Raw genomic sequence first — 14,397 nt, forward strand, 5'->3', positions numbered from 1 at the left:
CGTAATCGATGGCTGCATATTAGACCGAGGTTAGGGACGTATACCCTATATAGATTTAGTTTCATTCATTTTAAACCGACCATGACATTGATCCGTGTTCATAATAAATCAAAACTAACTAACTTATCCGAGTTCCATTTCTTCGATTATTTCTTCCCTTATTCGCTCGTAAGGTACCGCAGGACGAAGGAATGTTTCTTATGTACCTAGCTGCGCTCTGCTACTGTCAGAGTTGGTGCGGTAGAAAGATGACGTTTGCGATTCCTTATGTATCATCCACTGCTTTGTATGCCGGCAATGTTGTGCGGTAGACACGAAGAGAAGATATGTGCAGTTCAAAGTTGTATACAATCATTGAACGCATTATTCGGTGAACTGTTGAGGTCGTTTTTTTTTGTGCAACCATCGTTCTTCGTTTCGTTCATTCATTTGGTGCTACAAAACTGAATACTGTTATTCGTCAAAGGTATCTGACACTTCACTCATTTGTGAATATCTATTCATGACCAGTTACGAACCTGACACACGGTAGTTCAATGGCATGTTGACAGATTTCCAAACACTGCGCTTAAGATCTCTAGATCTAGCTTTTCTGAGATCAATAGAACTTCATTAAAGTTTCCACATTTTTGATAGTACGAAACGTCAAGACATTAAAAATGTTGTGATCAAAACATATTTTTAACACATTTCATAAATAGCATTATTATTATAAACCTGGAAATTATCCGCCAAAGTTATGGAAAAACCTGAAAAACTCAGGGAACTTTATTTAGCCAAATGAGTGGACACCTTGTAGATAGAGAAGAATGATTAAACGTAACAAAAACTCTATACCAGGTCGTCAACTTCGAATTGTTTAAAAATAGAACAAAATATAGGCCTATCCAGAAAAATGATCAATCTTGAAATAAATTCTCGTTTAAAAAAGTTTGAAATAGTGACTTATTACAAGAAAAAGTGACATTAGTGATTTGGCCTTAAAAAAAGAGACTTTTTAGTGACTGGCTTGAAAAAAGTGACCAAGTCACTAAAAAGTGACTCGCTACCAGCCCTGTATTATGCTAACGATTAAATGTCGATATAAAGGGCGAACACGAAATTATTGCGACACCGAAAATGTCATGCCAATTTTCTTATAATGTTTAGAATCAAACCAAAATTTTAGGGTAGTTTTATACATATATTTACTTCAAAAATCAAAAGAAAAGTTAATCGATGAGGCCTTGAGTGTAAAATTGAACGCATTTTCGCTTGATGCCCTCCATCAAAGTCTTTACAGTGTCATCCGGTACCAGTTTCTCAGTTTTTTTTTTCCATTTTCTTAACATGTCCTTCTCGTCTTTGACTGTCTTCTTGCTCTTCCGAAGTTCCCGCTTCATTATTGCCCAGTACTGCTCCACCGGGCGCAGCTCCGGACAGTTTGGCGGATTCATGTCCTTTGGAACAAAATGGACAGAATTGGCCTCATACCACTCCAGGACACTTTTAGAATAGTGGCATGATGCCAAATCTGGCCAAAATAGCGGAGCTTCATCGTGCTGCTGCAAGAACGGCAAAAGGCGCTTCTCGAGGCACTCAGATTTGTAGATCTCGCCATTTACTGTGCCCTTTGTCACGAAAGGCTCACTCCTCAGTCCGCAAGAGCAGATGGCCTGCCAAATGAGATATTTGGAGGCGAACTTCGACATTTTCTTCTTCTTAAATTTGTCGTCCACATCGAACTTGCTATTGCCGGTGAAAAACTCCAACCCCGGAATTTGCTTAAAATCGGCTTTTATATACGTTTCGTCGTCCATCACACAGCAGCCATATTTTGTCAGCATCTTCTCGTAGAGCTTCTGTGCCCCAGTTTTAGCCGTCGATTGTTGCCGCTCATCGCAGTTTGGGAAGTTCTGTACCTTGTATGTATGTAGTCCAGCTCTCTTCTTTGCATTCTGGACGTAGCTCTGCGGCATGCCGATCTTTTTAGCCAAATCACGGCTTGAGACGTTGGGATTTGCTTTAATCATCCGCTTCACCTTTCCCTCCGTCTTTTTGTTCTCCGGTCCCGGTTTTCTTCCAGCTCCTTTGCCGTGGTCCAACGTCAACCGCTCCTGGAACCGCTTCAACACTCTGGAGACGGTTGAATGGTGAATGTTCAACATTTTTCCCAACTGCCGGTGCGACAGGTCAGGAAATTCCAGGTGTTTGGAAAGAATTTGTTCTCTCAACTCGCGTTGGTTCACCTCCATTTTCGTTGAGTTGAGTTTGACAGCATGTACACAATACACATCAATGAGAAAGTGTGCAAAATTTGGTTGATTTTTACCCAATGGTAAAAAAGTTATGCCCTGTTGAATGTGTCGCAATAATTTGGTGTTCGCTCTTTAATGTAAATTCTTGACATTGTTTATTCTAGTCTTGAACATTTAGAAAAGTAGACATTCATAAAAATCAATAAAAATAAAAAGTAATCTTGAAACTGCTGAACAAAATAGCGGTGTATAAAAAAACACCAAAAAATCCTGGGGGGGGGGGCCTGCCCCCCTTGGCACCCCCATTAGCTAGGTCAATGTTCTTAGGATATTTTAGATTGCACCCTGAAGTTTACCTGTTGACGTGTGGAATTTTGTAGTTTGAATTTAACTCTGAGTTCGAGACCTCAAAAATGTTCCTCTAAGATCCTGCTTATGTCCAACATTTCTAAAACAATTGCTATGCACTAACTCTTACAGTTTCCCACATTGGGACTATCGATCAATTCGGCTAAATGGAACTCGCCCAGGCTCACCTGAATTTAAAGTCGAATAGCGCAACGACACTTCATTTATGGTTCCAATGAAAGATAGTTGATTTTACTGAAGCTAGAAAGCATTCCGACGTTTTCTTCAACATACTGAAAGTACTCATTACTTATCTTCGTACCCAGTAAAATGCTCACTTACGAGTCGATGATCACGAATTATTTACGCTCATAGATTCAACCCCTGTTAATAAAGTAAATACGGCCAATCGTCCGTCGAAAACCATCTCCAATCGACCGTTAGAGAAGAAGAAGAAAAAAAAAATCTAGGACACCCACATATCACCGATCGACATCCGTTCATTGTTCCATCGGATAACGCTACGCTAAGCGGCAATGCACTGCGCAAAAGCAATAATTACACCATTCAAAAAACCCCACTCCGCACGCTCCTCACTCACCTGGAAGATGTTCTGCATCTTGAAGCTCCGCTCGGTGAGCCGCTCCACGGCCAGAATCTCTGCCAGCGGTATATCACAGATCGGTCTCTTTCCCTTTGCCTTGGCGTAGCTGAGCGATTGGGTCGTTAGCCGAAAGTAGCGCTGCTTGAAGTTCCGCCGACCGAAACGCTTCCGACCTTGGGCCCGCTTGGTCATCATCCTACATCGGGGGGGGAAGCATTGTTATGCGTCGTCGTCGGTCGTCGATCCGCGTGTGGGTGGAACGGGGAGGAGAAAGAAGCAAAGCGATTTAAGCGTTAGATATGGTCAATCCGATTTCCACTTTTCTTAGACTGTGCTAAGCCATTATTCTTTTCCAGGTGAGGAATTATTTCACGATCAATGAATAAAGACAATGAAGGAACGAAAAGGGGCATAGCAACGCTACAACAACAGGTATGCGCATATCTTTTGGCTGCTTTCAGGAGAATGGGTTGTAAATTAGGAGCGAAAAAAACAGAAAAGAATGAGTGCGAGTACGCGAATAGGTAGGTAATAACACAAACGAACGAAAAAAAAAGATTAGAACAATGAGACACTAAAAAGACGATTACGGGTAATTCGAGCCGATTGATGGCTGCCATGTGGCCGAGGAGAAACTTACCATTCGCTGTTCCGTTCGAGCACAATTGCCATAGATCCAGCACAGCACCGGTTTGGATTTGTTTGTGGTTTGGAAAATATTTGTTTTCGGTATTTACAGTACACAGGTTAGTAGTTTGGAAGAGAACGAGAATCAAAGGGAGAGTGAGAGCAAGAGCGAGATAGCGAGTTAAAAAATTGAACGGAAAGTTAGTTTCGCAGAAATTGGGTCATGGAAAAACAAAATTGAGATTTCGGTATTCGGTAACAGTAGACCGACGAATTCGGATTTCCCTACGACACAGGGACAGGGTTGGCTATAGACTTTATTAGGGTACATCGAGTGTGTTGGATAAGCTCCACGCATTTGAATGCGGTGGGCGTGTTATTTTTTCAACATCTATTATAATAAGGTGGTATGAATCACTTGAAGCGGAAACTTACCCCTCCTTGAGCACCACCGCCTCCAGCATCGTCGTCGATTCGTCATCGCAAATGTTAGCACCCACGGTGGAGATCACCTCCAGAAAGTGTTTGATCGCATCGACGTGCTTCTCGGTGCAGAACTTTTTGTACAGCTGGCCGGTGTACTGCTCCTTGCACGGTTGCTGCGCCGACCGGGAACTGACCAGATTGCCCAGCGATTGGATCGTTTTCGAGATCAGGGTCAGAGTACGGGTGGTTTGTTCGTCCTGCGGAATCAGAGATGATGGGAGGGTTGGTTAGTTAGTTAGTTGGCTTTAACATCGAGAGGTTTAGCTCATTGAGTCTACATGCGATTCGCGACATGTATAAACTAAACTGGGTTACCTCAATTGCACTATGGGCGATTTCGATACAAGCAGTGGACAAAAAAGACGTTCATATTTTTTTTCGCAATTTCTGGAATTTTCCTTGCTTGGTTTGATCAAAGTACGATGTTAATAAATATTATCCAGCATTTCACGACCAACTTTTGTAAAGGGCTCAACTTTTTGTTGTTTTAAATTTAATGATAATATTTTGAAATCGGTTACAGCTTTTAGTTTGATTTCAAAGAATAGAACCTTGAAGATAATGCGAACTTTAAAACAAAGATAATTAACAATTGGTTTTGGGCAGCGTAGAATAAGAGGGGCATAGTGAACAGGTGGGGCATAATGAGCATCCCGCACTCCAGTTCTAAACTTCTAATTGTTCAAATCAAATTAATTGGGAGTAGGTTCAATATCACCATTGCAATGATCATTGACCAAATAGTTTGTTTCAAACCATAAGAAATCCAAGGCTAAAACACAGGAAGCTCACTATGCCCCTCCTTCCCCATACATTGTAAAAAAAAACAGTGAATACATACATTTGATCAGGTTACATTTTTTTGAAATATGTTTATTTGTTTTAATAAATCTTCTGTTAATAAAAAAAAAAACATTATATACCAACAAATATAATTTTCAACGAATTTCTCGATCATTCTTCTGTAACAATATCATCACGAACAAAATCTTCTTCAATTTCATCGACAGCTTTCATAAGTTCCTCCAATGCATTGTAGTTATTAGTATCAGCTATTGAACAGCTTACATAATTTTCAAATATCATGAAACTTTTCACCATGTCGAGATAATCCAGAAATACTTTTTTCTGTCGTCTTTTCGCCATTCAAATGAAACTGATCAGTGGGTCTGATTCATTCATGGTACGAATTAAGACATTCTGTATGTTTAACCTCAACCTGTGCACCAACTCTCAAAACATAAACAAGCCTTAGAAAAGTGGTCCCCCAGCCACATTGCATGAGTATCATGCTTCTTCTTCTTCTTCGCATTTTAAGCTTATTGCATATCGCATATTAGCTTATTGCGTGCTCTCAACTTAGTGTTCTAGATGCACTTCCACAGTTATTAATTGAGAGCTTTCGATGCCTGTACCATTTTTGCATTGATATGATTGTGTGGCAAGTCCAATCATACTTCTATGCCCAGGGAAGTCGAGAATTTTTCAACCCGAAAAATTCCTAGACCGGACCGGGCATCGAACCCAGCCGCCTCCAGCATGGTCTTGCTTTGTAGGTGCGCCTTTACCGACTGAGCTAAGGGAAGCCCCAGTAGCCCCAATCTGAATATCATGCTGCTTCAACCTTTGATAATATACGGGGATGTCCTGACGGCCGAAGGAATCGATGGTGCTAAATCCTGCAGTATAGCTTCGCCGCCCTCAACATCCTCTGGTCTCGCAGGTTTGCAAGGTCCGTCCACTTTCCGATGTCGCCTTTAATTTTTCTAATAAACGGAAGTCTGGCACTGGACCATTCCGTTGCCCACGCTGTCTACACTGTGCAAGTGATCCATCTCTTCACGTCCTGCAACGGCACCTTATGCGAGTACCGAGGACCAGATGGGCCTGACCCTGTCCGCCTCGATGTTCCCTGGGATCCCACCATGTCCGGGAATCCATGCGTAGGTAGTGTTTGGTGGCGCAACCTTCAGGATGCCCTGGATCCAAAGGTGGACCGGGACCTCCGAAGAAAGGGCCTGAATAACACTGTGGGAGTCCGACAGGATGAGGATTGGGCGATCCACAGGAACCGTGACGGCATGAAGAATAGCCGCTGCTTTTGCCGAGACCACCGAACATTGTTGTGGCAGACTTCTACTCGTTGGGGAAATGTCACCAGCGATTCCCATTCTGACTCCAGCTTTCGATCTTGACCCGTCCGTGCAACGATGCATGTACCGTATGCGTGCCATTGAGCAATGTCAAAATAAAAAAAAATTATTCAAAGAGGGGATGTTTCTCAGAGTCTTAAACTATGTTAATCATCGATCGAGTTTCCACTTGCTGCAATTACGGCCTCCACACGCTTCCGGAATGCACGGAAGTTTCTTATAATGTAGTCTGGATCCATTTCTATCCAGGTACGGGTCAATGTTTGTCTGAGGCTTGTTGTACTCGGGTGGCGTTTAGAACAGGCCTTGGCCTTCATGACGCGCCATATTGAGTAATCCAGCGGATTAAGATCGGGGTTGGATGGCGGCCACATATCTTTCGTCTAGAACGGAAGATGTTCCTGCAACCACTTCTGAGTACGGTTCGAGGTGTGGCACGGAGCCCCATCTAGTTGAAATACAACATTTGGCTTCGAACCGTACTGATCTTTGATCCCGATGTAGAGCTCCGTGTTGACCTTGTCGCCTTCTGGAATGAATACCGGGTCCATTTTTTACCATCAGAAGCCACCAATCCAAACACCATAACGCTAGCAGGATGCTTGGTCAGATACACGTTCTTGTGCTCGTCGGCCACGTCGTGGCCGACGTGGAATTTGATACGGGATCGACGGTAAACATGCTCTCGTCGGTGTACAGGATCACCGGATTTGTTCGCTTAAGGAAGTTCAAGATTTTCTTGCATCGTTCGACTTGTAGCTCCCGGATGCGGTTGGTAATCATGTGAGTTTTTTTCCGTGCCCTCGACTTCGCCCCGCAATCTTCTTTTACGATTTCCGTGCCGTAAAGTCACTGATCCCGTGTTCCTTTGCCATTTTCCTTATTGAACGCACTGGATTCACCCGAATCTTCCTTTTGATAGCAGCAATAACCCTCGGAAACCGAGCTGACCTCGGACGACCTGTGGCCACCTTCGCGGATAGTTGTCCTTTCTTTAATCGGTCCACCTGGACACTCCCACGGCGATTGAAATGTCTTTTTGCGAAATTTGCGCGTGGGACAAATCACGAATACGCTGCCACTTCGTCATGGTGCAACTGTCAAACTAAGTAAATCATTTTCTTTTATACACAGCCTACTACGGTATGAACTATAGGTTACGTGCATGCAAACCAAGGCATTGTATGCACAGGTGAAACGGGAACCTTATTTGTACGATGGTGCAAACATTATCACGCATACGGTAGTTTAGGTACAATCCGGTCAGCTCTGCTACCGATCTCCTAAGGGCTACGGAATTTTCCTCGGCTCTGAACATCTCCTTTATCCGGCTGTCGATGTTTGGTGCGGAAGATTGCCAACTCTTATCTCCGTACCGAGTAAATCTTGGCCAATGGGGGGGAGCTCTGCGTTGGCGATTGTATGGAGAACTCTGTCCCCCTTGCTGAGGAGGCAGATTTTGTCGTTTCCGGCGGTATTTGCTGAATATTCAGCGGCTTTGTTGGCAATGGCTGCGTAGATGCGGTACCGGAAAAGGGGGATTTCCGGCTTTGACACAACTGGCATCGGCTGGCGTCGAGGGTAGGAGACCGGAGATGATGCGCGTGTAGCTATTGTACACCGGAGCGAGTATTTGTATTGCCAGCTCGAGTCCATACATCAGCCGGCTGTCTACGATGACTCTGGCAACACGGAAACGTACTTCTCTGTTGTTGGACCGATGATGACGGGAGATTGTGCGGATGAGGATGATCCTGCTGCGACAGCTGGCTTTGGCCCCTTGAAGATGCTGGTCAAAACTCAGCGACCGGTCAATGACAACCCCCAGCAGTTTCACAGTTTTCTTCAATGGGATAGCTTGATTGCCGATCTTTACGGAAGGTCCGCAGACCCGATGTCGGTACTGGCAAACGTGGCACCTAGCGCTCTTTCCAGCAGACAGCTGAAAGCCTTCCGAAGCAGCCCATGTGGCTACGGCGGAAACCCCTGCTTGGGCACTAATCCTCGTTCGTCCCGGAGCTTGACCTGTTGCTACGATTAGCACGTCGTCTGCGTACACGAAAATGTAGATGTTCGCTGGTAACCGCTCGAGGACACTGTTCATGGCTACCAGGAATAAGGTGACTGCGATCACTGAACCTTGGGGAGCGCCAGTTTCCTCGCAGCAAGTACGGGATTTGGAAGAACCTACCGAAACTCGGAAGGATGTGCCAGTCAGGCAATTTTGAACGAAATTGATGAATCTAACCCGCCACCTCTGGCTTGGTAATACCATGCCTTTACTGACTAGACTATGAGACCCCTCAAATTACTCTAACATTCCTTGGAATTTGAAGTTCCTCGAAAGCAATCGTCAGATTTGGCATCAAGTTTTCCTCACAATTTTTTCCAGAACTCTCTTGGAATTCTCCTCCCAATTTCCCTTGAGTTCGTTAGAACTTCTCATCAAAACCTTGAAAATTTTGGAAAATTATTGTACTTTAATGGTACAATACTTGGTAAGAGAAATGTAAGATGATTTTTTTTTGAGAATTCCAGGTTTTTCCAGGAAAAATAAAACTCCCTGAAGATTCCTGGATTTCCTAGGTTTTTCTTAGAAGAATTCAAAGGGAGTTGTGAGAAGAACTTCGAGTAGAATTCCTACATGATTCTGATGAGATTGGATTAAAGTGATTTGGCTTATTTTCTGTTTATCCTTGACATTAGTTTCGTATTTGATTTTTCTAGGTTTTCACTCACATTTGTGTTGCTTTAAAGTTTATGTGAGGCTAGTTACTGTATGTTTCCGAAAATGATAAAATATGGGCCGATGGTAACCAGCAGAACCCGATAAGAAATTTCTCGTTTTATCCTCCGGAATGTTGTTTCTTTTTCCGGTTATGCGATATACATTTAAATCAAGCATAAACCTGAATGCGATTGGGCTGAATGGAGCACTATGTTAAATGGATCAAGATGGACTAATACAGCAGAATTTTTCATGGATCTCGAATTTGTTTCTACTTTCAAAGTCTTCAAACTTTTTTCTGTATTCGCTTAAAACTCTATTTTAATTTTCTCAAACATTTCCTTTAGAATCATATCCATTCAGAGTTATTTTCAGAATTCCTCTAAAATAAATGTGGGATTATCTCTGGTCCCTTGAAAATGTCTTTATCTCTCCAGAAATTCGCTACAGAACACTTAAAAAAATCATGAAATTGATCCTAAGATTCCCTTCGCATTGTTTATGATTCATCCAAGAGCTCTCTGTAGCTTACTTCAACAATTATATTTAAAATTCGCTTGAATGCTCCTAAAATGTTCTTGCAATTCACTTCAGAATTGTTTCGAAGTTCTGCTCAGAATTATCCTAGCATTGTCCTATATAATCTTCTGATCATTGACCTGGAATCCTTCTTAGAAATTTCTTGAAATTCCTTTCAAGATAAACTTGGAACTATCCTCGAAAATTCCATAAAACTTTTCTCAGAACTCTTTTCTAACTATACCCTAAAAATTCGAAACCCTTGCGAATATCACGGAATTACCTAGGAGTTCTCATCAGAACTCTCTTAAAACTCTTCGCATAACTTATTTCGAAAATTCATTAGAAATGGACCTGTAATCCTCCTTACAATCGTCCTAGAATTCTCCCCAGAACCACGAAAAAATCTACTTTAAACTAACACCATTTACTTGGAGTTCTAGTCTAATCTGTCTTAGAGTTATTCCAAAAGCTCCTTTGGAATTTTTCTCTGACACACCTTGTCATAGTTATCTATAGAATTTATTTCAAAACCTCCTTAAACAAATTTCAACGAAATTATCTTAATAGTTTTCCAAAGTTATTGAAATTTGTCCAAGGTCCAGGATCTCTGAGAGGCCGAAGTAAATTTTTCCCGGATCATATTCCGTTTTCAAATTTCCCGATTCACTGGAAAGGAAGTCATTCACTAGGATTTTGGAAAAACAAAAACTTTTTTTAAAGCAAAAAATACACCATACTCAAGAAGCGTATAGAAGCGTGATTTCCGAGTAGACGACTACCGAAATCGTATTTCATGAATCAAGCGTCATTCAACCTACGCAGGCTTATTTTGGGAATTCCCAGAAAAAAAACAAACAAACAAGCCAGTCCCAACCATTTCTTTTCATTCAACTAGAAAAGTCCATAAATGCTCGAAAACAGTTCAATGATAAGATAATGATTCTATTTTCAATCAAACGAACGACAATCATTTCCGCCCAAAATAGACTGATACATAGTCGTTATCAATTTACCTCTCGCCCTCGCCCCCAGCAAGAAAAAAATAAAGAGAAGATAATGTACTCACCACTGGTTCGGTGGTCAAATCGAACAGCTTCGGGCCCAGGATGGCCGGCGCGAAAAACCGCAGAAAAATGAACCCAGACACGACCGAATACCGGACCTCCTTGTTCTGCGGAAAGTACTTGGCCGCACATTCCCTTAGATCGTGAAAGATCTGACACAGCACGGCAGGGCACTTGACCGCACTCTTGGTGATCGCTTCGAATACCTTCTCGACGTACTCCTGCAGGTTGATCAGGTTGGTGTCGATCATGCTTTTGTCCTTGACCCGCGCCGGATCGATTTCGCAGGGTTTCTTCTCGGAGAAGATTTCCTCCACTATGGGCCGGAGGGTGTTGTGCAGGTAGTGCAGCCCGGACAGTCGCATCGCTTCGTCCATCATTTTCGAGACCAGCGTGTTGCCGCGGAAGATGGTCGTTGGATCGGTGAGTTTGGAGATTTCGTGATCCGCCAGGGCTTTGATCATCGGAGCGATCAGGTTGGTGTAGGTGAACAGGCGGACCAGCGGTTGAGCGACTTCGGTTTTATTCTGGATGATTTCACCGAGGATGTGGACGGCGCTGGCGGTGATGGGTTTTTGATCGATGGATTGAATGAGGATGTTCAGGAGTTGATCGTAGGTTGCTAGGGGGAACACGTGATCGGCGGTATAGTTAAGCTTGAGCCGAAGCGAACCAAGCGAGTTATCACAAGAGAGCCGGGTTCCGGGAGGAGTAGCACAGGTTCGCGTCGGCCGCGATTGGCTTGTCCGGGGTTGTAGGTAGTACCACGCACTTTGCTGCACCGCGTTCAACTGCTGCTTCCCACGCACCGGAAGCTTGATCTCACCGAGAAACACATCGTCGCCCATACCGGGACTGTCATGCCAAAAAGCTATCACAACCTCACACAGGTCCGCTCCCCCCAGGGGTGCCACCGTGTAGGTATTGTTACTATCACTTCTCGAGTCACTTGCACACGAGTCCACGCACAGGTCAAAGCTAACTACTTCTCCGAACTCCGGATTGACCGTCTTTTTTCTCACCTTAGTACGTTTCGTAATTTTCTTCTTATTCGAATAGTGAGCAGTTAGTATTGCGTACGGATCACAAAGGCCATTTTTTCGAGCCAAGTTCATACACTCGGTCAGTTTGATCGAGATGCGCGAACTTCGGCCGGAGCTGCTGCTGGTGTCGAGAATGTTTCGAAATGGTTGCTGCTGTACGTTGTTGCCAAAGTCACTGCTGCCACCGAAGATTGTCTTTAGCGTCCCGTGGCCACCTCCGCCACTTTTGGATGGAAAACTTAATTTTAAATTTGTACTATTCACAGAATTGTTGACCATGTGATGATGTAGCTGTTGTTGTTGTTGTTGTTGTTGTTGATGATGATGGTGGTGGTGGGGATGGTGGTGCAGGTGATGGTGGTGATGGGATGAGGTGGAATTCTCTTTCGTATCACTACTACCGCTACTGCTGATCACACTTCCAAACGAAGAAGTGCTATTATTGGACGACTGGAAGTTGCTACAATCGTCAAACTCGTTGTTCTGCTTTAGATTGCCGACGCCGTCGTCGATGGAGATCTCCAGGTGAGCCATGCCCTGCACTTCCGAGTCCTCATCGACGGGTCTCAGCGGAAACCAGTGATCCTTGTGGTTGTACTGATGCAGATCTTCCCGCTTGATTGCAATCTTTCCGTAGGGTTTGTCCTGCTTTAGATGCCGGTCCCTGTCCCACACGTACACCGACAGGTAGCGGAAGCTGCGCGGAATCTCGAACTGGTACTCCTCGCCGAAGAACGGACTGAGCGTCCGCTCGATCGTCGGCGTCCGGCAGATTTCCTCCTGGTCCAGTGCGATCGTGCAGTACGCGTCGCGGTTTTCCTTCGAGCCCGATGAGGAGGCGCCGCAGTTGTTGCCATTGCGACCGAGGAGGTTTTTCGCTTCGCCTGCAAGATGGAGATAAGAAGATAGGCAGGATATATTAGTACAGGGGTCATGAACGGAATAGTGCGTAATAAAAGAGTCAAGAAGGTGGTAAGTGCCAATTGTGGTTTGATGTGAGGTCCGTGCGTTTCTCTTAACCGTTATGTGCGTGACGGTGTACTCGGGCCCATTTGAATAACATCCTCGGTTACGAATAGATTGCTAGAACAGTGTAGGGTCAGATGGGGCAAGAGTGCCTTCCCTAAAAGTTTTGAAAATAAACATATTTTCAATGCTAACTAACCCATGATTGGTGTTCCTATGCAGCATTGTAGAAAGTTCTGTCCAAAATGAAGTCTAACAAAAATTGCAAAACATCATTTTGCGCTGATGTGTCGAAAATCGTAATTATTAATAATAATTAGACACCATAAAATAAGGATTTCAGAATTTCCAAATATTGTTTCACTAACAATGATTAATTGGAACATCAGTAAATATTCCCTTTAATTGATCAAAAATCATCTTATCAACAATGAACCTCACACGGGGCAACAGTGCCACCCCTACAATTATGAATAAAATTATACAAAAATGTCAAAGAAATTGCTTACATTGTGAATTTAAGTCTTCGGTAAGCTTGATTTCACTAAATTTGGCAAAACCAGCTACAGGTTTTTTGATGCGATGGGAGTCCGCACAAAAGCCGTAAATCTACTGGTAGAGGCGTTCTCATAGCGGTCGGCTCTGGATTGAAGGCAAAAGTTATCGAACACGATTCCTGGAATTGTGTGGAACAAGTTTGGATTGCCATTAAGCTCGCTGACCGCACTTTGTTTTTGTGTGTAGTTTACTTTCCTACGGATCGAACTCGCGAGTCACAGTCAGTCTATTCGAACTATAATGGAGATCGCTACAGCTCCTGACGAGATGATAATCATTGGCGACTTCAATCTACCGGCAATTTCTTGGCCATCATCTTACGATGGATTCCTGTATCCGAACCACGACCGTTCTACATTTCACTCTTGAGCTGTAAGCCTTTTGGATCATTACAGTATCGCCACTCTGAAGCAAATCAACCACGTGGTTAATGAGAACAATCGTAGCTTAGACCTTTGCTTCGTCACCGCTCAGGATACTGCTCCGCATTTGTCTATGGCTGTTTCTCCGTTGATATAGACTGTTCCATACCATCCTTCTTTAGTTATTACACTTGAAGGCAACCAAATTCCTGAGGTTATTCCACCCCCTAGAGGTCTCCTACGATTTCCGAAATGCTGACCACAACAGTATCGGGGAATTTCTTTCGAATTTGGACTGGCACAGGATACTCGTCCCTGCCGATGTCAATGCAGCTGTCCAAACGCTCTCGCATATTTTGGCTTACGTCATTGAGTGACACCTTCCGAAAAAAAGTTCCTCAACAAGGTAATCATCATCCTTGGCAAACAAATGAACTCCGTATGTTAAAGTCTTCCAAAAGAGCCGCGCTAAGAAAATACACCAAGTACCACACCGTACAACTCAAGGACCATTAAGCGATGATCAATCATGCGTAGCAACGAACCAGTTATCGGCGTTATCAACGAGATGTTCAACGGAAGCTTCGATCTCACCCGAAAATTTTTTGGAATTATGTGAATGAGCAACGAAAGGAGTCTGGCCTTCTTTCGACTATGGTACTGAACGGCGAAGAAGCTTCATCCCCTCAGGACTCATTT

General features: G+C 43.6%; 1 protein-coding gene across 1 annotated transcript in view; it reads right to left on the reverse strand.

Moving 5' to 3' along the window:
* The window catches only part of RasGAP1 (Ras GTPase activating protein 1), a 115,658-nt gene that overhangs the window by 46,573 nt on the left and 54,688 nt on the right, over window positions 1-14,397 (reverse strand). The window contains exons 2-4 of the mRNA XM_065217333.1: window positions 10,772-12,696; window positions 4,252-4,499; window positions 3,187-3,385 (exon numbers count right to left, since the gene is read on the reverse strand). Of these exons, the coding sequence (XP_065073405.1) occupies window positions 3,187-3,385; window positions 4,252-4,499; window positions 10,772-12,696 (2,372 nt within the window). The remainder of the gene's footprint in view (window positions 1-3,186; window positions 3,386-4,251; window positions 4,500-10,771; window positions 12,697-14,397) is intronic.

The sequence above is a fragment of the Ochlerotatus camptorhynchus genome, unplaced genomic scaffold (genome assembly GCF_037179485.1).
Source record: "Ochlerotatus camptorhynchus isolate MF236.1 unplaced genomic scaffold, CSIRO-AGI_Acam_v1.1 ptg000007l, whole genome shotgun sequence".
In the NCBI taxonomy this organism is placed as follows: domain Eukaryota; kingdom Metazoa; phylum Arthropoda; class Insecta; order Diptera; family Culicidae; genus Ochlerotatus; species Ochlerotatus camptorhynchus.